Source organism: Etheostoma cragini, chromosome 12 (genome assembly GCF_013103735.1).
Source record: "Etheostoma cragini isolate CJK2018 chromosome 12, CSU_Ecrag_1.0, whole genome shotgun sequence".
NCBI lineage: Eukaryota > Metazoa > Chordata > Actinopteri > Perciformes > Percidae > Etheostoma > Etheostoma cragini.
In genome coordinates, this window is record NC_048418.1 from 10768277 (window position 1) to 10793710 (window position 25434).

The following is a 25434-nucleotide window of genomic DNA, read 5'->3' on the forward strand; positions in this document are numbered from 1 at the left end:
TGGAAAAAAAGTGTAAACCAGATTTGACAGAGTTGTTGATTGGAGGCACACAGTTTGCATTTGAAACTAACCCATTAAGGCAAAAATAGACTCTTAAGGTGCTTTAAGCGATGTTGGGTGACGTTACTACTTGTTGACGTTCAACGTTTTTTCAAACAAAACAAGACTAGCCCCTCCTTCCTTCTCATCCCGTCCCTAACCCCCCACCCCCAAATCCTTCTTGTTGGTTATTGGCTGGAACACTGTTTGTGTATGCTTCGTGGTGCAGGTGGGCACAGTTTATTTTTGTTGCCGTTTGTAGACCCTGTGCTGTCTACAGAGACTACGTTTTTTGATTTTTTTACAGTGTGTTCAGGGGACAGGCAGCTCGCAGATAGTGAGGAGATGTTTGCTGTATGATATCGCTTAGAGCACCTTTAATATTCAGTCTTTGCCAGACCATCAGTCAGATAACTGAGTAAACTCATGTCTAATACCTGAACAGTGTAAAAAGAAACATAGTTCATGTTGTAGATCACACCCAGCAGACTGTGAGAGAATCCAACAAAGGCTCCAGCCAGCAGAAGGATGAGGTGATACTCATTCAGGCACATCTGGGGGGAACTGTCAGTGTGGAAAACAGATTGAGGAAATTAAACTACGGCTTGAGCATTCACAGCTCAACATGATAGTTTCATGCCGTAGCTGCTTACCCATCACCCTGTGTGCAAGGGTAGGCGATTGTCTCATATCTGCCCCCGATGGTGATGGCACAACACCAAGCCACGATTATTCCCATGATGCAGTGGGCCAGTGAGTTGACAAACTGACGAGGGTGGAGCAGCTGCCCAAACAGGGCAATTTTTGAGCATGCAATCCTTGGGATGACTGAAGGGTAACAGAAAAAATAACAGTGTTACGACTAAAGACAAACATACTGTATGTCTTAGTTGTCTTTTTTTTTCTATCAAACTCAACACCATTTCCAACTCTGCATTATATAAATATTAGTTACACTCAGTGACAAGCAGTGCAAATGTACTCCATCAATGAATGAACTCATAACAATGATAAAAATGTATCAAATGATGTACCATGTCCTAAGCATCAAATGCACACCCTTCATTTCCTTTTCCTTGTGCACATAAACTCTGAACTGATGAGCTGACGCCACACGTCTTTCTCTGCTAAACCAGTAAGGAACCCCGTCAATAACAAGGCATCCTTGAAGACCAAGCCATATATAAGTCAACAATAACAACATTTAAAAATACATTGGCATGTAAAATAAAAGGCATGGAGTGCCTTGATTTATTTTTTAAGGAGACATGCCTCTTTACAAATTTTGGAATTGAGAGTTATAAATCAGGTAATAAGCTCGTTTCCACTCCTTTGTCTACATATTTGCAGTGTCCTGCCACTCACCTGTATAATACTCCAGGTTCAGGAACCCTACCATGATGATCACCCCACACAGCAGAATGAAGGAGAAGATGGCACTTGCACTCGTTAAGAAGGACAGGCATTCTGCAAGTAAAAAGCAGTCCAAAGTGAGGTTCACAAAACGTCATAGCTATGAGTTGATCCCACAACGTGTGGAGACTGACCTGATACCGCCTGGATGGGGTGGAGCAGACTGAACCTGCTGATGATCACAAAAACGGCTGTGATGGGTGGCAACAACAGGACAGCCCAAGCAATACTGGCCACAGCTCTCCAGAATATCACCTGATAACAGAGCAGTCAGTCATCATTAACTCACCTTAACAGAGCTGTGAATATGTTATAAAAAAAGGTATAATGTGCGATTCCAAAATATCATAGGCTACTGGTGTTTATGCAGACCCATATGATCTATTTTCTCTATTTTTACAAAACCCTGTTGCCACAATTGCCTACTCCCAGTGATCCCCATCTGAGATGTTAACCAGAGTGATCGGGAATGTGGTCACAAACTGATCCGTTAAGAGTTATAAAAAAATAAAAATAAAAGTAATGGCTCATTTGGTCAGTTGATCATTTTTCCGTACGGATCATTGTATTTTCTGCGGGAGAAACTGTACCTGTGTTTTTTGTGTGTACGTACATTTAGGAAAGACCTTAAAGTTAACGGACGTTATATATTTATCATCACTTTACATGACGTCAGTAAAATATTGATTTGAAAATAACGTTAGCGTTTTTGTTTTTTCTTATTGTTGTGTCGCTGAAACTGTTAGCTAAAGTTACGCTCTCATAGCTAGCTAGCATAAACAGAACGGCTACTTAAAGCACGCTAGGATACGCTATACATTTCTCTTTTATAAATGAAGACTTAAGTTAAAATACTCACCTTGCGGACGAACCAACAACTTTGCTCTGCAGAAAACATGTTGTTTGGATCAATGGAGAGCCAAAAGGCAATAACAAGCTCTTCGGCTGTCCTGCTGTCAAACTATTTTCCACTGTTTCCCATATCGCGCCACATGCATTCAAAGGACCTCTGAGGACCCCGATTAAAAGTCGTCCGTGTTCCTGCCTGTTGCCAGTATAACATGCAGTATAACAGGCAGGCATATATTTAGTTTAATAATGTGCTTGTTTAACAACAACAAAAATGTATGTCAGTCAGTCTGACCAATGCAAACTTGGTTAAACGGAATAAGTTCACAAAAAATAGCTTTTAAAAACCGCTTTAGTTAAATGTTGCCTTAAACAGATCTATGTAGTAAGGTTGAGTGACACAAGTACTCAAATAACTTCATTGTCACAATTTAAATTACACTACGCACCAAAACAATTCATACATCAGTTGTACATTATTTAAATTGTATCTCTTTTTACTCATTTCTTTGTTATTTACAGACATATCACACATTAATAAGGATTTACTATCATCTGCTATGCTTTCCTCTCTCAATGCAGAGTGTGTCAGTCAATAAGTCAGTTCTTAATTCCTTTAGTTTCATCATGCATGTACGCTTTCTTTTCATGATGATATCCATTTCCATAAGTCGGAAAACTGTGTTTATCCAAAACTGTCTTTTTATCATGGTCCCGAGACACTTGCCTGGTCTCAAAAGCACTGACTGGAAGCGTTTGGGACGAACTGACAGACATCTCAGTTTGAACTGCTTTATGGGAGGGTGATTTCTGTATATGTTTCTGGGCAATTGCAGGGAGGGCGAGCTGCTCCCTCTGAACCTTCTTGTCTTCCCATAACTTCAGCAGGCGGCGTTGATTGTTCGTCATATCCTTGAGATTTTGCTGCAATGACTGCACTTGATCCTCTAGAAGTGTTTTAGAGGTGACTGTATTTGCCAACTCTGCAGTTAAATCATCAATGGTCCGACTCAGTTTCCCAGCCTTCTCTACCAGGGAACTGCACTCACGGTCCTTTTCATGAAAGTCATTGATTATGTCCTTTGTGGTCTTACCATTGAATTTAGGGTCGCTTTCAAGTCCAATCTCATTACGAAGAGTCTTCACTTGTTTCCTCAGCTCCTTGTTGTCCATAGTCAAGGTCTTCAGTTTCTGTTTCAGAGCCTCAGTTGAACGAATCCTCGACTCATACTGTCTGAGTTTCTCTCTGAGAACACTTTCTCTGTGCATGGCATCATCTCTTTCCTTTCGGCATTTCTCCAAAAGTTTCAATGTCTCAAATTTGGACACTTTTTCACCTTTCCCATTTGAGGCAGCCATCCTATGGTAAGATTCCCAAATCACAATAATAATTAAAAACAAAATTAAAAAGGCATTTTCATATTTAAATAGTCGTTGAGCATTGTGTTGGTAATCCACTTCACAACCATTAGCAGCTACATGCATTCCCGAGACTGAGGCGGTTGACATTTCTCTAACAGGGTTAGCCGTTGGACGGGCAGCTCCTGTGTAACTCAAAGCTGGGGCTTAAATGACCATTAATTAGGGCGCCACAATCCCTTTGACACCGTTTCAAGTGACACTTTTTTTTTTTCTTCTATTTTGTTAATTAATCTGAGAACTTTACCATTGTTAATCTATGGAAATAAGAAAGACTTAACAGAGGTCCCTTCTGTGTAAGGTGCTGACCACACGCCGTGTGCCGGTAAAAAACAGGCTTTTGATACACAAGTAACTTTTTCCACTGCAGGTGATCTGTGCATCCAAACAGTGACACAGTAGATTCTATCAGTTTGCTCCACCACACGACAGATAAGATTGATGAGTTGGAAAATCGGTAGCAGCAGCCAAACGTCTGCTTTTAAAGTCAGACGCTCTCTTCGAAATGAAAGGAAGTTATACCAATTAGTTACAATCTACCCCCTAAATATTTAAAATGTCCAACTGTTGAAATGTAGTGGCAGCCTTTAATGCTGTCAGGAGCTGGCAGAAAAGAGACATGTTGACCAGACGTGTGGGAGCTAAGGGTCATTTCAGGTTGTCCTACTGAAAAACCTAATGTTTACCGAAAGAAAAAGTTGAACAAAAACATTTAAAGCATATATTGAGGTGGTAGTAGCCCAGTTGGTAAAGAGTTGGAAAGATGCCACTATACCTCCTGCAAGGTGCTTTTGAGCAAGGCACCGTACCCCAGTACTGGCAGCCAACTCACTGTGTGTTAGTTTGTTTCAGACATGTGTGTAGTGATTACTAACCAAACAGAGTGTAAATTGTAATTATCCCACACAATTGTAAACTAAAATGAACAAACACTGCATTGATAAGATTTAGTGTGTGCTAGATTTTTTTTTTTTATATATAATTAAAATTTCCGTTGTTTTTTTCCAGGTGGATTTTTGTTGCCTTTGGACAGAGCAAGGCTAGCTGTATCTCCATTTCTGGTCTGTATGTTAAACTAAGCTAACCCACTGCTGGCTGTAGATTCATATTTATGCTAAATAAATAAGAGTTGCATCTTCTAAAACAACTCACGGCAAGAAAGCAAATCAGCATATTTCCCAAAATGTGGAATTATTTCTTTAAAGTGGGTAAAGATATTATGGTAAAAATCTGTTCATAGTTTAATTTGTTCTTAAAAATAGGCTCTGGGTTCATGTTTATTAATGATTGGTTTAATTAATAATGCCATGTTGCTTTTTTCACATGGAGAACAGACATTTGAAATGTCATCAATTTTATCCAATGCATTTTGTCACAAATAAAAACAATTAATAGAAGAAATAGTTACACAAGTTGTATGTGCCTTGGACATTTAGAATGGGTCTTTGGCATTACATGATGGCACTTACGGTTATGTCAATTTGAGGAAAATACAATAACTGTTTGTCAATAACAAGTCCAACCCTTAATATCTTACAAACACTACAAATGTTTTGCTGTTTATACAGAATATTCTTTACACAAAGTATACTAGGCATTTCCCATTAACTGAATAGAAAAATGCATATACAAAATGCCTTTGATGCCAAAAACATTACTACACAGACTGATCTAAATATTTCAACATAAGAACTTTAAAGCAGAAAACTACCACACTACAAGAAATCGTATGTGTAACACCATATCTGATTTAACTTTAAAGGCGTTTAGTACCCATCGCATTAGAAATAATATACCTGGTACCAGTGTTCATGTTCAGAGGTTATGCAGTTAAACCAAGCACATACACTGGGTTTTAAGGTCTTGAGCCATAACGTCCGAGTGCAGGTGAAATCCACACGACCCATGACTTCATTGCCACAGCAACCCGATTCTCTCTAATAAGGCAACAGGAGAACCTGCAATTTAAAAAAGAATAACACGTGCTTTGAGAGGGAGAAATCATGTAAAGGAAGTCCGGTGTCAGATGTTCTGCTCTAGCAGGTCTAAAACCCAAGCTCGAGCCAAGCGACTGAAATAGGCCAACATTGTAGGGCTACGACTGAAGTTAGAGGTCATTAGTCTTGATACTATTCAATTCAATTCAATTTTATTTAAATAGCACCAAATCACAATAACAGTTATCTTTTTATAAAAGTGCAAGTCTAGACCGTACTCTGTGATGTTGTTTGCAGAAACCCGATGTGAATTCAAAAACGGCCAAAAGAAAGCCAAATAGAACAGGAAGGAATATGACTCGCATATATCAAGTTATCGAATTGTACAATGAGATCATGGCTTAAAAAGCTTCTGGGTCACTATTGTTTACCTTTAGACAATGAAAGGCGTTCATGTCGAAGACGGCGCCTTAGTCACTTCTGTTGCAGCATAACTGTCAGCTGGTAGTACTGCCTCCGGTTTGCTAAAGAAATAGGCCTGAACAACCAAACAAGGAAAGGATATAAGACAAGTACACAACAACCCAGCAAAAAAGCAATTACAGTAATAAGAGAAACCCCTGATCAATTAAGAACTAAAGCCAGTGTGTCTATGAGTAAGTGTGCAGCAAATATTAAGTTTAACAGAAGAAAATGCAATCCATTTATCGTAGTCAACCTTCAGACCCAGGCTTACTTTGTAGGCCAATAACATGAATGTGACCAGACATAGGATACTCTAAGCATCTGACGGTATTCACATTAAGAAGTTGCAGAACAGCCTGTTCTGACACCAGTTAGCCAAAGTGGTCGCATCTTCCAATGAAGAGTCTCTCCCCAGAGGGAGTTCACTCGACAGTATCAGGTAGTCATTTCCCAGAATTAGAAAGGGAGAAACACACAAACATGTCCGTGTAGTGTAGTGTCTGTGATTGACATTGACAAGATGGACAGGTAGCTTGGTTCTTCTCGATTAAAGAAGATGGAGTTTACCAAGGCAAGACAAATAATGCTGTATCTTATTTCCCCCAGACTTATTCTCCATATTTGCCAAATTCAAAAACATCCTAACAGTAAAGTGATGTAAAAGCAGCATCATAATTATAGCGAGTATCATTACCTTACAGCCAACAGCAAGAAGAATGTTGAGCACAGCAATGGCCGACATTATTGCTATGATAACTTTGGGGTGGTCCTCCCTGACGGCAGGCCAGAAAGTCATCACCAGAACTGAGCCAGAGAGGCAGAGAGCCACCACGATGGAGCACCACCGCAGCCACTCATATGGGATAATCCACAGGACCTTTTGTAGGAAACAACAGTACATTATATACTATATGTCTCATTTTATGAGCCTTATTAGACACGATCAATAATCTAAATGTATTTATGATAAAGGGGGAAATAAGTATTAACCAACTCCCAAGATTTGTAATTTGGAGCAGTCACATTACATTGTGTTATCAATTGTTATGTTGAGATAAAGATTTCAGGTCTTACCACTGCTGGTATGTAAATTGCAAGAGAGTATCCATATACACAGACGATCTCCATAAAGGAGTATGACACTAAGTTCATGATCTTGTTGTTTCTCCATAGCAGGACGCCCCAAAGTGCAAGAGGCACAAACCAAGCATAGCTGAAGATCGCTGTTGCAGCTATGGTCACTAGAAAACACAGTAAATAAAAAAATTAAAAAAGTCTTTAAGCATTTTACAATGAACCTGAACAAGTTAGCCATGAACACCAAATAATAACAGATATAATAACAAATAACAAATAATAACAATAATTACCTTTTCGAAACTCTGGGGTATACTTATAGTTTGGTTTGCCTAAGTGCACCAGAAAGTTGGATATGTTTCCACTGATGGCAATGGCAAACACAAGAGTGGTGCAAATCCAGAAAGGTCCTGAAAAGCACAAATATCGAGCATTGGAACTTTGTTAGTGTGCCCATAAGGTTTCTTTAGACAACATTTGTTACAACTATTAAAGAATTCAAGCTACAGTACAGAACAGGGACACCCTTTTCTTCTTATTTTCCAAAACAGAAAAATGGACATGAAGGTTACTGTTTAAATGCTAACCATAGAGATCAGGATTTCTGCGAAGGTGGACATGAACAAAGTTCTTTCCAGGCCATGGCAGCACTGATCCAATTATTCTTTCCTTCACCTGAAAGAAATGTTCATAACCACTAAATATGTACACTAATTAAAGCTACATTTGTTCAAGGGCACTCCATATTACAACACAAAATGTGAGTGGTTAAAGTCAATAAATTAAGTTGTAAATATATTACATGATGGGTCTCGATGTCGAAAAATCTTTGGTAGTACTCAAACGTCCAGAAGGGGACACTTTTCTTTGGCCCAGAGAGAAGCTATAATTGAAAAAAGAAACAAAAATGAGAAAACCTGAATTAATCAAAGAAATACTTGAGAAACAAGATGAAAAATGGTAAAGAAAAGTTTTAGTCTTGTGCAGACCTCTGTCTTGTCATCACTGGCCATTGGGTCCTCGTCATCACCATCAGGAGAGAAACCAACAGCTTTTCTCTGCTTGTCGGGTTTAATATTGTCTTCTTCAATGCTAATGGTGGTTGCATCTCTGTTGGCTTCCAGCAGATTACCAGCTTCTTCAAATTCTATTTTCATAAAATGGATAAATGGAAAATAGAAATAAAAAATGTTGAGTTTTTTTTTAGTGGACTATTTATTGTTAGTGCAGTGCAGCACAGGCAGAGTTCTGATATATGTGCATACAGATAACATAGAGAAAGGGAAAGAGCACACAGTAAACTGTAGCAAAACACCAATGAAGCAACTTCATTTCATAATCAAACTACACAGTGTAGAGGACACTTACCCTGGAATTGGAATGGATCATTTGTCGACGCCATTTACACGACTTCACTCTCCGTGGCGTGATTGGCGTCACAGGAATTTAGGGAAGTTATGGTGTACAAAGGCTACAACTTATTTTAAAAAGCTGCTGGGGAAAGACACATACAAAAATGTAAGCTCCTTAGCCTAATTACTCTTTCCCCGTATGTTGGTTTAAAATGTTGGAAACTATGATCAAAACAGGAAAAAGGAAACGTTAACGTTATATGTTAGCTTAAGTTAGCTAGCAATTCCTTGACAGTTCAACTAACGTTAGCTAGCATTTACAAACTAACGTTACATTAACGTTAGCTAGCCAACTGTCTAACGTAACTCTAGGACAAGGAACAAACAGCCAAATCAGTTGCTCTTAGAAATGTAGCTAGCTAGCTAGTTCTTTAGACAGTGCATGCTTACCGAATTATCTACCAAAAACCCTAAAAATCATTTTGGTCCTCTCAGCTAACGCAGCGTTGACTGGAACCAACAGGACATCCTAGAAAAGATGTAAACAAGACTTTTTCCTGTTATTAGATATTTTCAAAGTAAGCGTTCGAACTTATTAAATTTAACATGTAACTAATTAACTGTGTCATGGTGGGTTACATATTATGTTTTAGAAATATACTAAGGTGAATTATTTGCTTCTTAGTTGGTATTTGGGGATCTTAAACCGATTTCCTATTAGCAGTGGTCTTTTATTTTGAAGTTAGCAAGCAAAGACCCATTGACAATGCAAAGACCACAAATGTGATGACTTCTAACGCTACGGTACGCTACAACCACAGTCTGTGGCTACTTCAACAAGAAACTCAAAATACTCAAAAAAAACGCGCGAGTGAAAAACTTCTTGGCCTGCCATATTGCGAAATGAGAAACGGTAGCAGATAATAGTAGTCTTACAGTACTGCAGACTTAGCGTTAGGGGTCCTTTTGGTCTAGTCATTTAACAACCATAGCTATCTAACGTTAACTAGCTAGCAGCTTACGTTAACGTTACACTGACTTTTTGTAATGCTTCAGGTGTCAGTCTGACTAAAGAGTTGTATCAATCTCACGGGAAAAAAAACGTGTGACCTGAGTATGGACAACAGCGCCATTTATGTCCGAGAAAGAGGCAACCTTCGTCGTGTCAGTGACATAGTCCTGGCACAGCCAAAGCCAGTGTCATCATGCAGAAGGACAAATCCGTTTGTGCCGAGAAAAGAGAATTTCGTATTCACCTACAATGCTGAAGGAAGTCTGAGATACACCACAAAATCTCTATTTGAAATCAGTCTGTTATTCGTAGCTGACAACATCCACCACGTGGACTCTCTGGTGGGCTTTCCTGAGCAAATAGGAAACAGACTTTTTGCAGCAGCAGAAGAGAATCGTGTGTTTTTAAACGCAGACATTTCTCAAAAAGCCCTGCAGTTATTCAGTGATGCTTATGGGGAAATTGTGCTTGGATCCCTCTGTCTAAGAAATAGGTAAGTTATAGTGGCAACGTATCTCCAGCTCCCCCAGTTTTATTTGCCAGACAATGCAACATCTATTGTACCTTTTTTATTTTGCAGATTTCCACTCTTACATGAGAGATTGCATGAAATAAAGACATTTCATAGTTTAAAGTCTCTGGATCTGTTTGGCTGCAGACTGGGTGATGATCATGAGATCTTTCAGCATCTAACATCCAGCTCATTGGCAAGGTAATACCTGATTTCTCAGTCCCAAGACATGATGTGGAACATTTAAGAAGCGATGTTGCTAACACTTCTTCACTCCACTTCTTCAGCAGCCTAATTCAGCTTTTCATTGGTGGTAACAGTCTGTCAGATGTAGGCCTACAAAGATTGACCGCACCCATCCGGCTGCTAAAGAAGGGATTGGACTGTCTTCAGTTACTTGATATTTCCTGTAAGTAACGTAAATTGTATCTGCTTTCACGTTGTAGTGAAAATACAAATAATAATAATGTATGCAAATACCACCACCATCAAAGTTGACATCCATGGTTGTTCAATGGTTGAATCTTTTTTCTGTCACTTATACAGATAACCCTATCTCGGTGAGGGCTCTGAGATACCTTGCATGCCTCCCCAAACTTGAAAATCTTGATGTATCTGGGACCAACTTGAAGGTACGACAGTAATCGTTGTGTGTAACACTTGGCAGCAGCTTATTTTGATGCTGACATCTAAATGTAATGTATACCTCCAGCTTGGCACAGGATTGAAGACAACCATGTGGGACCTGTTGAGGCTCAATTATTCTGAGAAACCACTGGACACCTTTGATCATTTAAGATGTAAAACAGAAGGTTGGGCACAGCAGGTAAATACTTTCTCAGACACTGCTAAGAGTAAGCATGTTTCTTTAATGCAAGCACCATACTTATATTATTTCTAAATGTTGCAGATGTATTGCTGTTTGATCTCACAAATACATTCATTGGTTTATTTTCAGATTATAAACCAGTGGGAAACAAATAGCTCACAAATGCCAAAACAGAAGAAAATTGATGAATCCAGAGCATCAGCACTTCGCTTTTGTAAGTTCTCTTTACATTGCATTGGCATTGTAATGGTCTATTGGTAAAAGTCAATGCTATGACACATTATCTGAGATAGTCTTGAAAGTATTTTTGTTGTCTAGTTGGCAGGCAGAAGTTTGTCAGAGAAGTCTTGAATACAGCACCCTTGGTATGTGAGAGCGAGGAAGAGACCAAGAAAGAGAGACTGCATTTCTTCAGACCTGCAGCAAACAATCACACACCAGAGGAACAAGCTCCTTCCACAACAACAATTCAAGCAAAGCCTGCCTGGCACAATATCAAAAAAAGGCAACGTCAGTCTGAAAGGTGTGACAGTTCACATCAAAGTCCTCCAACAAAACGTTTGTCCTCATCAGCTCTTACTGCAGAGGACATGGACTTGTTGAATAGCTATTGAGGTATGTGTCCATGTAGCATTCCACAAATAGCAAATTGAGTATGTCGGTTAAGCAGTAACATGCTCAAATGAACAAGTATATTTCCAAGAGGAGTTACACTGGGGGAACTGTAAACACTAATTCTTGGATACAGGTGACGCTTATACACTTTTTATAAATAAAGTTTAAGATTTTGTTTGTATCCAATTTCTTGCCTGACATTATGCTGTTTGGAAACAACCTATATGATATGATTTTTAGTGTGCTCATCAGATCTAGTATGGCAATGCTGGATAACTAACTGGGCAAAGACAACTGCCATGAAATAGCTCCATGCTTACAGTGTGAGAACTAGTTCCTTGTTAATTTAATCGAGAATTTATTTGTGAATATGCAGCACTGAAGCTAAAGGGCAACGGACATGATTAAGACCTCAACATTGTTGCTTTATTACTTAATGTTATGGTATGTTCAAGGTTTGTGTTTATATGTTGTATTATTTCCTCCCATAATATTGTTGGTCACACAATGTGTGGTTAAAAAATAAGTAACAAAATTGTTAGTCTTTTTTATTCCACACAATCTTCTTCCTTGGTTCCTTGTTATGCTTGTGGTAGTGAATGTAGTCTAGGCCCCCTACTGAGGTCTGGTAAACTCAGTTCTTCTCTGCTCCTCACCACTAGATCCTTTTATTTTTTAGCCACAACTGATTTAAGTAGCAAGTCACCTGAGGCAGTTTTTAATACTTTGCACACCGCCACTAAAGGGCTTTATACAACTATTTTTGTTCACATATGCAGTAATACTCCCCAAGACCTGTAAACAGCCTTTGATGTGTAAATTGGTTGAGTGCCACAGTAAATCAAACTACAACACAGCAAACCTAGAGTCAAGGTAGTATTCCAACAGAGGAAAATTGTACATAGCACAAAGAGGGGGGGGGGGGGAATTGGGGGACTTTTGCCATTGGGCCAAGCAGATTAATTCAGCCAATGAATTAGTGGGACACTACTGCATTGAGTCCTGTGCCACCAGGCTCAGGGACAGCTTCACCCCACAGGCTGGCAGAAGACAGCTAACTCTTGAGCTCGGAGATTATCACTTCATTTTCAAAAAGTTGACTTAAAATCTGTTTACACCTCTGTAAACATACATTTCTAATTACGCATATATACGTTACTACATTCCCTTTTACAGTCAGTCTTATTCATTTGCAAAACAAATGATGCTTAATTTGCACAACTTTTTCCTTTTGTCTTAGATTCAGATTTTGCTTGTATATTTGCTTTTCAAAGTTTGAGCATGTGCCTGAGGCCTAAGATTGTGTGCAGATGACCAATACAGAACCTTGAACCCATAACTTGTGTAATTTGGCTTTTTCCAAGTCTTTTCTGAATTTCTCTTAAATTATGACACTAGTTTCTGTAATCCTACAACCACATCCTTGTGTTGAAAATTTGTTTTTAAATAAATACGTTAGTATATGACTGAAGAAAGTAACACACATGTTAACAACATGACTATTGTATTTATTTCTGATCCATAGTTAGGAGAACAAACAGCAGAGCAGGAAATACTTACAGTGCTGCTCATGAGTAAAGGAACCCCTGCTTAAGTTGAATAAACAGAGCAATAAAAAAATCATCTCTCAATGCAAATCAAACCAGCTATTAGGCTAACTGAAATAAAAACCTCAATAATCTCTCGGTATGGTGAAGGGTATGTGATGATGTGGGGCTATTTAAATTCCAAAGGCCAAGTGAACTTGCTCCGGCTGCTTAGTATCTTGGATCCATCAAATAACTGGCCTTCAAAATTAAACATCTGCCTGCCTCTTTGGGAATTTAACATAGGGGTGTCTATAATCATGCCCCCTGTATTTTAAGGAAGAACATTTATTTATGTACGATGGTTGGATTTTTCCTCTTTATTTTAATTAAGGCATTAAGATCAATTTCCAAGAGGATTTTTTTTTTATCCTCTTTTTAGTCAACTTAAGGATGGGGTCCTATATCCACTTGGGCAGTACTGTAACTGTGTGGACCGTCAATATCAATTAAGATTAAGGGTATTGAATTTTATTGTAAAATTCAGTGTCAGCTGTAAATCACTGCAGTAAAAACAGAACAAACAGGGAGAGTCTGCAATATTAGTACTGTCTATTTTTACCAAAACGTGAGGTTATGGGTTGAAACCTGCATTATTTCCAGTCACTAACAGTTCATTTACCCAATATTCATTAAAATAAGCACACCAACAGAAAGCTAATGCACACCTTGAAAGAAAAAAAAAAATCCCAAAAGACGTTTTACTCAGGAATACAAAATGTTTTCCAAGACGTTACTCCTGTTCAGACCAAAAGAAGCACAGGTGTTGTGCCTGAGGAAAACAAATGAACAATATATTCTTCCTAAAAGAGGAATTTCTTTCTTTGCTACAGCTTGGTTTCTAGATGTCTGACTGGCCCAGGTTGACTTTGGAAGGGAGTGGCCCGGCTTCTTCCTCCGGCCCTTTGGAAGTAATGATCAGCAGGGAGGATGCTGGGTAAGGAGTCAGTTTCTCTTCCTTTACATACTCCTTGTCACCATAGATGCTCAATTTCTGAAAGAAATAATAAAACAAATATGTTGAAATAGTGTTTTGGCTTTTAACATGTTTTGGCATTGTCAACATAAAAAAAAAAATACTCAAGAGTTAAGAGAATCACACAAACTTGAATATAACTATAATCACTAACTTTCTTATAAAGCAATAAGTTAAATATGGGTAGGAGAAGATGCAGTATGTTTCACATTATGCAGTAGGTGTTTAGCTCATGCCTTAAATATATGTTATTACGCCCATTTTGCTTTCTTGCAGAGAATTGGGATAAGATCATTGCTACTTCTGCATGTGCACAGTAAATATGAAGCAACATTCAGCAGCCAGGTAACAAAATGTTTTATCTCCTTTGCTTAATTTGTACAAAAGTTGAAATGTAAAAGGCAGAGACTCTGGCAGAGTTACTGATCCCGTCCAAGAAATGCGATAAACGTTTTTACACAAGGTTACACACAAGATTCAGCAAAAAAGTGGATAAGCAAATTTCCCAAAACACACGACGCATACATAATAAGCAACTGCCCATTAAAATAAACAAACTCAACCACAGAGAGTACAAAAATAAGACTACAGCAGCCTGAAATTACGTGTAACTAACATTCACACACCTAGATTGAGCTTGTATGTTAACCAAAGTCCCACAAATCTAAAAAAAATAAATAAAAAAAAAAGAAGTGCAGAACTTACCTCAGCAGGTACATACTGGTCTACAGCAGTTGCCAAAGTGGCACAGCAGATCCAGATCAGGACCAGCACAGACAGGATCAGGGTTGTGGTTAGGATCCAACCTGGTAGCCAAGGGTTTCTGAGGAGAGAAGTACAAATATTAAGCTTATGTGGCTGGTGCTGTTTTGTCATGCTCCATTAAGGTAGTTTAACAATTAAACTCCTTTGAAAATGTAGACAAACAAACCTTGAAAGACAGCTGAAGAGGTTATATTCATCATTATAGCTGCGGTCCCCGGTCATATCTCGGTCCCTCTCCTGGATTAAAGTGCGATGGTATTCTTTGTAAACTGGGTTTAACCCAGGGACTTGAAAATGAAAAATAAAACGTTACATGGCATGCACACTTCTAATGTACACGGTTTATTCCCCTTGTTGTATTATAAAACATGTGGATTGGGAGTAAAATAAAGCCTTGGTGTCAGCAATTTTAGGACCGTGGATTTTAAAGAAGGCTGGAATTCAATATTTTTCTTTTTAACTAATTGAGTGCATACACCAGAACAAACGCTGCATTAGTTTGTCTTGATACTTTTTGTTGCACTTCTTCACACCTCTCTGACATCGTATCAGGGGGGCAGTGTCCAACCTTTTCTTAATCGCTCCAAAATCTACGATCTGACATTTACACCCACTTACATTGTGACTATACGTGTAAAGATACATTCATTGTTGGTTTTCGTAAGACTTTTTGACAGTAAAAAAAACAGAGAATATCAAAGATCTACCTAAGTGTATTTTAAGAAAATTGAATGCAGTGCTTACTGGTCTTCTGTGGTTTTTCTTTAATGTCGGTTTCCACTTCAAACTGGGAGAAAAACTTAACTTGGGGTTCAGTCTGTTAAACAGAAGACATAACTGGATATTTAACAGTGTTTTTGGTTGCATTTGCATAGTAGCAGGATGTTTGCATAGAGAATAGTAGATTGGATCGCCTAGTAGTTCAGTACCCTACCTGGAAAATTACAACTCTGCCATCATCAGCCTGGAGGTAGAATGTCCATGTGGAAGTGATGAAGCTGTGTGCCTGACTCATCACATCCTCCCAAAACCCTCTGACCAGAGTCAGTGGGTACAGCAGGTGAATCCTGGGCATCATGGCTTCCAACTGAAAAAAAAGTGATACTGAGTACATGGTTCTCAATGGAAAGATGTTTACACCCATACAGGCCACCGAGTGATTCTTACACACCTGCTCATGACGTTGCTCAGCAAATGGAAGCTGATTCTGACAGCCCAGATTGCATGCATACTGCTCATCAGAATGGGTGTAGGCTTCATGACAGGCTGCAAAGGTTTTTTCAACATTTTTATTGGTACACTGGTCATACGAGTTCAAATGTGAAAACCTTGTCTTAGGAGACTCCAAAAAAAAAAAAAGAAAAAAAAAAAGTTTGTTTGGGACAAATTTAAATATAATACGTAAATAACAAATCTAAGAGGCAAGGAAGTAAAACGGTTAATATAAAAAGACAAAATATAACAATCATTCATACATACATATACACACACACACACACACACACACACACACACACACACAGTATATACATTATATAGATATATATAAACACATACACTTAATTAAAATACTGTACATCCGAGGCCTATTTACAGGGTGTGAGTGTGTGTTGTCCACTTATTATAGTATACAACAGTTTAGCTTTACTGTAACGACAAGGATAACAAGCGATTTCAAAGAGGCCTGGGCACTATAAATTGATGAATTAAAAGACCGAAGACTCGGTTCATGGCTTACTTGATTCACACTCGGACTTGGTCTGATTTAGATCTTCGCTGTCACGAACAAACTGACAAATGGAGAACAGACGGCAGCCTCTCTGACAGGCATAGAGTTCCTCCTCCTACAAAACAAACCACAGGACCAGTTGATTGCCTTGACAAACAACGTGAAATCGGATACGCTTTCACACAAGTCAAATACATTTAATTAAATAGAAGGCGTTGTAGCCTATGGTTGCGACAAAGTGAAATTTGCAGGCCCACGTTTGCTTCGGCAAGTTAGCTAACGCTAGCAGATACTTTTCTAATCGAGAGGAGTAACGTTACTCACCCGTGGATACGTGTGCAAACTGTATGTCAGTTCACATGACTTATGGCAGGATACTGTGTTTCCCAACACGCTATCAAACACATCTGAAGATGATGAGGTGCACGCAAGCAGGACAAACAGTCCTAACAAACAGACAAAGGAGGAAAGAGTCCCCATTTTGTTTGCGAAAACCTAAACAAACAACACGCTCCTCTTCCTCTTTACTCGGACTATTATCTCGCGGGAATTCTTCATCACGCGAGACTGTTTCTAAATGTTTTCGTGTGTTTAAGTGCTCCTCGTAACTTCTTAAATGCATGTTTACATTTTGCAGGTGATAATGCATTATTTTTATATTTATATTTTTTTGAATTCAAACGTTCTTGTTATCGTGATTTGTTTAGGCTAGACCACTAGTGACTGGTTTTGGAAATAAGTTATGTTAACATTTAGTGTCCTTTTAGTTTCCTTTGCCACACTTCATAATTATGTGCATGCAACTTTGTGATATACTGTATTGTGTTTTTTTTCTTTTTATCCCGGGTTTTGAGTATAGTTAGAGCTTGTGTGTATGTTATTTCATTAGGCTTCTTTATCAAATCAAGCTTTATAGACTACTTTTTGTAGATGCATTTTACTTAGTTAAGTAGACAGTATTAGCATAGACATCACAAAATGTAGACAGGCAAAATAAACACATCAACCCATCAACTGTATTTGATCATGAAAATCATTTGTACAACCGGATGCTGAAAAAAATCTCTTACATAGAGGTAAAGTAGGATTTCACTCAATTAGAACAAAGGCGCTTGAGGGAACATGATTTATTCAACAAATTTCAATAGCAGTTGATGTGTCTGCAAATATGGCCAAAGCATTCGAAATTAGTGACAAATTATACACTGACATCTTACAGATTAAAGTTGTTGAATTCAACTGTTGTCAGGCTTTTAGAGAAAATTATGGCGATAAAATTGTTTAAATTATGTAAAAAAATGAACTAAAATAAAGAAAGTCTTTCATGTAAAAAAACAATAACTAACTAAATTAGATCAATGGGCTGTTTTATCATTATGATTTGTTACTATTTATTTTGCTGAATTTATTAATTTTATTAATCTATTTTTATTTATTTAATTTTGTAGGCTACCGCATGTAGGCCCATGGCTACTACGTTTTCAGACCTTGTTGGGTCGGGTAACTCCTACTGTGTTGTGGCCTGTGTCATTTCCGACAGCACCTAAAGGCAACATTAGTAGCTACTTGTGCATCTTGTAGCGTTAGTGCTTGCTACAGCTAGCTTTATCAAACAGATTTGTCACAGTTGTGGTTAGAAAGAAAACTAATATTAATTGAGTAGGAACAAACGACTTGAACCAAGCTAGCAGTGCGCTTAATATATTCATTATGAAACGATGATAACGTATCCAGGTACCGTACGGTAATTTAGCTAATAGCAGTTAGCACTGGTTAGTTCTGGACCTTGTTGACCTGAACATTGTTTTCGGAAGACCAATTCTCTTTAATTGAACAAAACTGAACTGTATAAGCACCTGTTTTTACAAACTAACCAGACTACTAGGTGGCTTGCTACTTTGTATCTGAAGATGGACAAGTTTGTAGTGCGGCTTCCAAAGGGGGAAACACCTAAAAAATTGAAAAGCAACGAAAAAATATACAAACAAACTACAATTGAATCTTTACGGGTGAGCTATCGTTACTACACGTGAATGATCAGGCAAAGCCATTGTGACTGTGTGACAGATTTCCGTAGTCATGCATTGCCCTTGTGTTTGTTTCAGAGGGTGGTTGTAATTGAGGATATCATGCGCTACAAGTCCATGTTGGATCTGCCAGAACAGAGCAAGGATAATCTGCTGACTGCCCTGACAGAGCTGAGCAAGAAGATCCCTTCCAAGGAGGTGCTCAAGTCCACTAAAATAGGTAGACTGACGAAAATTCATGTTAAGAAGTTATTTTACAAATTGCTCGTTGCAATAAATGGCTGTGTAGACCATTGACACAAAACACTTGATATTAAGTGATATTAAGTAAGTAACATGATATTAACTTTACATTGTATTATTTCATATATATATATTAGAGACTGTAAAACAACAAAGGCGATGTAGAGTTCTTAAAGTGGCCATATATTATGAAAATAAAATCGAGCATAATATGGGCGCTTTAAGTTGAACATACAGCATGGTTACAGTTCCCCAAGTTGTCTTTCCCTGCTGTTACAGCAGTATTATTACTTAAAAGATCAAACAGATCAATCAGAATATTGTTTACCTCATGTATGCCCGGTCCATTATCATATGCATATTACACAAATTAGTTCAACACATTATAAAAAAACTCTCTCTTCTAAGGTCACACCGTCAACAAAATGCGCAAGCATTTGGACCCTGAGGTGAGTTCAATGGCAGCAAAGGTTTACATTGAATGGAGGACATTCATCGAGGAGAATTCCAATAAGCCATCTCTTGAAGTGCGCTCCGACAAACAATCTGAAGGACTCAGGAGCAACGCTAGAAGACTTATGTCTGAGGCCCTTGAGGTCAAGGTGAGACAGAGCCTCTCAGTGACTACTCATTCTGTTTACCCCATCTCTAATTTACCTTTTATAATATGTTGGTTGTGATATTTAGGCAATGGTGGAATATGTATTCTGATCCTTTACTTAGGTAAAAGTACTACTACCACACTGTACAAAAATACTCAGTTACAAGAAAAAGTCCTGCATTGAAAATGTTACTTAAATTAAAGTAAGTCTGTATCGTCAGGAAAAGTACTTCAAGTATTAAATATAAAAGTACTCAATGCGGACAAATCCTTGCATTTTAGAAACTGGAAACAATCAAAACAGTTCCGTCAATCAGCTAACTGTTTAATCGGCCAATCATTTCAGCTGGCCTTGTAGGATTGTATATATTGTTGGGTAGTTTAATTTATAATAAACCATCTTATTTTCTAAACCACGTGTGTTTTGTGTGCAAAAATCTGAATCTGTAAAGTAACTAGTGACTAAAGCTGTCAGATGAATGTAGTGGAGTAAAAAGTACAACATTTCTCTCTGACATTTAGTGAAGTAGAAAGCAAGAACAGGAAAGACTTAAGTAAAGTACAAGTACCATCAATTTGTACTTGAGTAAATGTACTTAGTTACATTCCACCACTGTATTTTGGGAATATAAATTGATGCAGAATTCCACAAGTTGAACAAATTAGACAAACTGTCTTTTCTCATGTTACTTGTTACCGAAAATACAGTATGTGTTAGATGCAAGTCCATTGACATCTTTTTGTATACCTGTTTAATTATGTGTGTTCTTTTTCTTTTCTCCTCTGACCTACAGGAGGATTCTGGCCTCATAGACAACATTGAGAGAGAAGTGTTTCACCAGAGCTCCCGGTTAGTCAGCACGTCATACAGACGCACTGTTAGAGCACTGGTGTTTGCCTTCAGACACAACCCTGACATCAGAACTCAAGTGAAGGACAGCACTGTGTCAGTCAACATGCTGGTTTCTAACTACAAGAAATAGCTGGTATTGAAGAACTATGGTGATTTCACTTAAACATTGTCAAAAGGTTTTGATGCATACACATTTGATGTTTTTAATAATTTTTCTTTATTTTCTGTAAATGAGATATAAAATACTTTTACACTGTGGCACATCAGCAGCCTTACACTGTTTATGAATACATGTAAATCACAATCAAGAATATGTTATATTTATTGTTGATGATTATGACAAAGCCATACCTTTGTGCTGGACTCAGAAGTTTTTTTTTTGTTTATCATCTGTTTTTATACTGTGGGTGAACATTTTCATTCAAAATATGATTGAAAATATGACAAGCGTTTGAGTCCTTTCTTTGTTGGCTAAGATCATATGTATATTTATTACTAAAGCAGCACCAGCCAAACAATAGCTATCACCATGAGAATAACAGCCAGAACACAGATGCTAATGAAGACAATATCACTCAAATCATGAGCCACAGCTTCTGGGTGCCCGATATTGTCATTACTGTTTTTGTCAGTTTGCTGGTTCTGCTCCTCGAGACGACGCTCCTCTGCTGAAATGATAGACACTGATGCTATCTTCCGCAGGGCGTCACACTGCACTCTATATTCTTGCACATTCTGCTGCTTCCCATCAGAGAAATCAATGTAGAGTTTGTTTACCAGCACTGTGATGTTCCGATATTGCTGTAAGGAATCAAGAGTTAAAGCATTAATAGAAGCACATCACAAATGTCTTTAACAGCAAAACGTATGATAAATCATTGCCTAATACAGGGGTCTTCAACAGGGGGTCCGCGACCCCTAGGGGGTCCGCGGAGGTACTGCATGGGGGTCGCGAAAGTTTTGGTTGATTAGACTTTTTTTTATATTCCCCCCCCCCCCCTGCAAGTTTTTCCACCAATTGAAATGTCTTTAAATACACATTAACATGAATTCAACACACTGTACTAAACAGATAAATGGAGGCAGAAGATGTCTTTCAGTCATCAATGCACACATGGCACTATAGGACCAGTTTGATATAACACAATTTTATACAATATATATAACTAGGGGGTCCCCGCTCCATCTCGCCATCAGTTTGGGGGGCCTTGGCCTGGAAAACGTTGAAGACCCCTGGCCTAATATGATGCACCAGTAAGTGATATGTGACTTTGGCTAGTCACCTGGCCTGCAGTACCGCAGTTGACAAACTGAGCAAGGATCTTATACGAGGTGGCGGTCAACTGTGCTGCACAGGTTGGGTCTCCCAGATAGATGCTCTCACGGTCCAGCTGTGGTAGGGACTGCTGTGGTATCAATATGGTGAATTCTGATCTTGTGCAGCTAACGTTTACAGGTACCACTTGGATTAGGGGGGAAAGACAGTTTTGTTTACATGGGAAAAGCTTGCAGAATTTTTTTTTTTTCATGAGTATATTTAGCTGAGATCTAGACTGACATTGTGAGCAGTAGGGCGTGCTTGACAGCACCCACAGAGAACATTTACCTCCAAGATAAGATGCAGTGAACCCTCTGTGAGCCACATTTCTGTCTGTGCTCAGGACCACCAGCAACTTGTTGCCCTTTGAGACGAGAAAGGGAGGTTGCTCCCTGCCACACCAGCGTCCCAGCAGGGTATCTGTCTGACTGCCCCCGTCGTAAACTGCAACAGAGTCGTAGTCACATTTGTCTGACAGACTGTGGCGGTCTTCCAATTCCATGACGGGGAAGTAGAGTTTGATGCGGTACCCAGCTGCTAGAGTGATGCTCCAGTGGCAGTTGATGTTGTTTGGGTAGATGTTTGGGAAATGTGGGCTGGTGAAGTTGCCACTTATAGCTGACAGGACCTGCTGACATTCAGCTGTTAAAGAACATTTGATCAGATAAGAAAGTCTTTTTGATTTATATTAGATTATTACAGTGAGTTCAATTTAGTATTTAGTTTTAGGATGCTGCATCCACTGTTTGATACAATTGACTCTTGCAAAGATTTATGTTTATAGAAAGTATTTAATTGATTAAAAAAACTCTTTTTACTCCATGTATTTCCCAAGATGTCAAACTATTCCTTTAAAAGCATTGCATTTTAAAGGTTTTTAACACTTCTACCTATAAATATCAAACAAGTCAAGATTAATGATACAGTAAATGTGATTGTAGGTTCACTTTTGCAACTGTGTTTTAGGATTTTCACCCTCTTGCCAGTTGGTCTATGCTCGACAAGGTCACATAGGGACAGTCTGTGATCGTCTGTTATGTTATTTAGAGTTTTTCAATCAAGCTTTAGGACTTTTACTCTGAAGACTTCAAGGAAGGCATGGTGTGAAATGGATGATCAGAGATAGTGCTTTGCATTTTAGCAAAGGTGTTCAATTTTCAATTAGTCAGATGACAAGATCTTTTGCGTCATGTTCTAGGTTGTTCATGTGCCTTGTTTCAAACTTCCAGTATGATGTAATGTGTTTTTTCCCTTCTTTCTTGGATTTCATGGCAGCTTTTCTGTTCTGAATATGTGAATGAATAGGATTTTTGCAATAATGGTTGCTTTTATTTAAACCGGAAAGTGTAAGACTAATAGTATGTCACATTAATAACTGTCCTTTTTTAATTTTCTATTCTTGCCATTACACCCCAAAACATAGAATGGTGGAATACAACTAATCACATGAAACTTTCCTACCCGAGTAATAATAGGCCTTGAACCCACGTCCACCAATGTTGAAGTCAGACTTGAAGATTACCAGAAGATGGTTGGAGGTGGTGACTATGTTGGGGGGTTTATCTGCTCCACAGTATTTTCCCAGGTGGCGATGGGTAACTGTTGGGCCATCAAACACAGCGACAAAGTCAAAATTACATCCCTCGTTGTTTTCCAGCTGGAAGTCCAAAAAGACTAAGGTGACCACACTGGTGTTGGATACGTGGATGGCCCATGAGCAGTCGGCGTTATTGCTGTATTCCTGAGGGTAGCCGGGACTGGAGATTACACCTGATAGGCCAGTTAGGACTCCGCCACACATATCTACGGGGCATGGAAATCAAACTCAGAACCATCTTATATTTGTCTTTGTGAAAAAGAATAACACTAAAGAAGACAGTTAATGGGTTGCAATAATATTCAAGGTCTCTAGAGGATCCATTTTAATGACGTTGGTGATCCCCTGACTTTTCCTTCAGCACCACTATGAGATTATAGCCCTTTTTACTGAAATATTGCAAGTATTGCATGGGTTGCTGTGAAATTTGGAATTCACATTCCTACTCCCGGGAGGATGAACTGTAATAATTTAGATTCACTGACCTTTCATCTAGCGCCATCATTGGGTCAAATTTAGCTTTTTTGACTAAATGCCTGTAAAAACGAATGGCATTTGCATCAGCCTTAGCTGTACTTTGTGATTAGTGCAAATTAACACGTTAGCATTTTAAACTAAACTCAGATGATGAACATGGTACATCATACCAGCTAAACAAAAACATATAGCATTATCATTGTAAGCCTGATAGCATGCTGATGTGAGCATTAAGCTCAAAGCACTGTGTACATCCTCACAGAGTCACAAGGATGTCTTTAGACTCATGGTCTCGTTTCCGCATAATGTTTTGGTGACATCTAAGTTCTCGATTGAGTTTAAGGTCAAGAAGATTTAGCTAAAAGACTTGGATTGCCTGAAAAAAATCATCTCAATATTAGGGCAGTGAGCCCACTGACCCCTGTCATATTGCATCAAATATAACAAGTTACCTTTTCTGTAGCCAACATTGAAGCCCCTGTAGGCCACATGGCGGTCTGAATGGAAAATAATAGACATGACATTCCATGAAGAGGTGAACTGTGGAGGGGAGATGTCACCACAAAATGTCCCAAGGAGGTTCCCTTCATCCTCAGATTTGCCATTGTAAATCTTTATGTAGTCATAAGCACAGTTGGCATGGTATTCCAGCTCAAAGTGGTGAAAGGTGAGAAGGACGGAGGAACCCTCTGCCACCACAATTAGCCAGGAACAGTCAATGTTGTAGGGATACGGGCCCGGGAAGTTTGGACTGGAGATATTGCCAGATGGAGCAGAGAGGATCCCTCCACATTTGACACCTTATAATTACAAAAAAAGTTTCATTTGATCTCAAAAGCAAAATATACTCAATAAGATTCATGCTCTTTCCTTGCATACTTATTCTACTTTTTTTCTAAAAACCTGATACAACCTCTGAAAGGGCATTACAAGCTGACATTGAACAATTGACTGCCTAACTTTCTCTATATGTACAGTACCTGCAAGATAAAGCACTTACTTCAAATTTAAGCTTTGCTCCATCAACATAACAAATAGCAACTCACCTTTTTTAGAATCAGCCTTGTCAACAAGCAGTAGTAAATGAATCAGTATAGCCAACCTGAGCCTCATGTTGTTATTGTTGATTCGGCTTTTGTCACGCCTCAGCTACAATACGAGTAGAGACAAACAACGGCAGTGTCGGAGCACACAGCCTTGAGACATCAGCAGTGGTGCCTGTAGAGGTAATAGGACTTTGAAAAATTTATCCACAGCAGAGTGAGAAACCTGATACCTACATAGGCCACACTTCAGTCTCTTCGCTAAATTTTAATGACTGATATCCAATGAGCATCAGTGGCTTGTCAGGACACTGTTTGGAGAGATGCTATACATTTTTAATGATGGTCTCTCTCATACAAACACACACACGCACACGCACACACACACACACACACACACTGTGAACACCAGCTGCAAGTAGAAAGAGACAGGAAGAAAGAGAGAGGATGATCACATTTGTGACTAATATTAATGGCCTCATTAGAGTGTTGTAAGGGGGAAAAGATCCTAGAACTATTGATGTTGTGGAGTAAGGGGCACTTTGTAAACTTTGTTTTTCTTGTGTTGGATCCGACACTAAACATCAACATTTTATCTTTGAATGGGAATGTAAGTCCAAGAAGAAATGCCCAAGTTTGTTATATATGTATAGCGTAGGAATAAAATGATCAATATCTCACTTTTATTCACTTTTACCAAT

The 25434-nt window shown here is 38.6% G+C and overlaps 8 protein-coding genes across 13 annotated transcripts in view; 3 read left to right on the top strand and 5 right to left on the bottom strand.

The window, feature by feature from the left end:
* ndc1 (NDC1 transmembrane nucleoporin) overlaps positions 1–2477 on the bottom strand; it is a 33168-nt gene extending 30691 nt beyond the window's left edge. For all 4 annotated transcript variants that reach the window (XM_034888719.1, XM_034888720.1, XM_034888721.1 and 1 more), the window contains exons 1-5: positions 2312–2477; positions 1587–1707; positions 1405–1506; positions 693–867; positions 477–603 (exon numbers count right to left, since the gene is read on the bottom strand). In XM_034888719.1, the coding sequence (XP_034744610.1) occupies positions 477–603; positions 693–867; positions 1405–1506; positions 1587–1707; positions 2312–2350 (564 nt within the window). In that variant the 5' untranslated portion in view covers positions 2351–2477. The remainder of the gene's footprint in view (positions 1–476; positions 604–692; positions 868–1404; positions 1507–1586; positions 1708–2311) is intronic.
* Positions 1–16338, top strand: part of dcaf8 (DDB1 and CUL4 associated factor 8) — a 32106-nt gene extending 15768 nt beyond the window's left edge. Inside the window, exon 15 of the mRNA XM_034888724.1 lies at positions 16318–16338. The gene's annotated coding sequence lies outside the window, so the exon portion shown is untranslated. The remainder of the gene's footprint in view (positions 1–16317) is intronic.
* On the bottom strand, positions 2658–4452 carry zgc:113691 (uncharacterized protein LOC503529 homolog). The gene has a single exon (XM_034888731.1). It carries the CDS (start codon positions 3808–3810, stop codon positions 2902–2904), a length of 909 nt encoding a protein of 302 aa, XP_034744622.1. The 5' UTR covers positions 3811–4452; the 3' UTR covers positions 2658–2901.
* yipf1 (Yip1 domain family, member 1) lies at positions 4900–9127 on the bottom strand. Its single transcript, XM_034888730.1, has 10 exons — positions 9002–9127; positions 8568–8690; positions 8189–8346; positions 8002–8082; positions 7787–7874; positions 7493–7609; positions 7197–7363; positions 6817–6999; positions 6089–6195; positions 4900–5678 (listed from the first exon to the last, which is right to left on the bottom strand). The coding sequence occupies exons 2-9, from the start codon at positions 8599–8601 to the stop codon at positions 6109–6111; spliced, it is 915 nt and encodes a 304-aa protein (XP_034744621.1). The 5' UTR covers positions 8602–8690; positions 9002–9127; the 3' UTR covers positions 4900–5678; positions 6089–6108.
* Positions 9213–11693, top strand: lrrc42 (leucine rich repeat containing 42). 3 transcript variants are annotated; one of them, XM_034888725.1, is made up of 7 exons: positions 9213–10056; positions 10144–10275; positions 10362–10483; positions 10621–10706; positions 10787–10900; positions 11033–11117; positions 11222–11693. In XM_034888725.1, exons 1-7 carry the CDS (start codon positions 9668–9670, stop codon positions 11515–11517), a joined length of 1224 nt encoding a protein of 407 aa, XP_034744616.1. In that variant the 5' UTR covers positions 9213–9667; the 3' UTR covers positions 11518–11693. The 3 variants fall into 3 exon arrangements, with proteins under 3 accessions (XP_034744616.1, XP_034744617.1, XP_034744618.1); XM_034888726.1 differs by having other exon boundaries at positions 10365–10483; XM_034888727.1 differs by having other exon boundaries at positions 10395–10483.
* On the bottom strand, positions 13533–17150 carry tmem59 (transmembrane protein 59). The gene is made up of 8 exons (XM_034888728.1): positions 16899–17150; positions 16584–16689; positions 16017–16111; positions 15780–15932; positions 15590–15662; positions 15012–15132; positions 14786–14903; positions 13533–14098 (listed from the first exon to the last, which is right to left on the bottom strand). Exons 1-8 carry the CDS (start codon positions 17052–17054, stop codon positions 13946–13948), a joined length of 975 nt encoding a protein of 324 aa, XP_034744619.1. The 5' UTR covers positions 17055–17150; the 3' UTR covers positions 13533–13945.
* A 955-nt stretch (positions 17151–18105) lies between these two features.
* tceanc2 (transcription elongation factor A (SII) N-terminal and central domain containing 2) lies at positions 18106–20439 on the top strand. Its single transcript, XM_034888750.1, has 4 exons — positions 18106–18583; positions 18680–18821; positions 19253–19446; positions 20240–20439. The coding sequence occupies exons 1-4, from the start codon at positions 18485–18487 to the stop codon at positions 20426–20428; spliced, it is 624 nt and encodes a 207-aa protein (XP_034744641.1). The 5' UTR covers positions 18106–18484; the 3' UTR covers positions 20429–20439.
* Positions 20440–20656: 217 nt separating this feature from the next.
* On the bottom strand, positions 20657–24842 carry cdcp2 (CUB domain containing protein 2). The gene is made up of 6 exons (XM_034888749.1): positions 24737–24842; positions 24143–24490; positions 23078–23419; positions 21905–22258; positions 21582–21760; positions 20657–21099 (listed from the first exon to the last, which is right to left on the bottom strand). Exons 1-6 carry the CDS (start codon positions 24801–24803, stop codon positions 20794–20796), a joined length of 1596 nt encoding a protein of 531 aa, XP_034744640.1. The 5' UTR covers positions 24804–24842; the 3' UTR covers positions 20657–20793.
* Between the last annotated feature and the right edge of the window lie 592 nt (positions 24843–25434).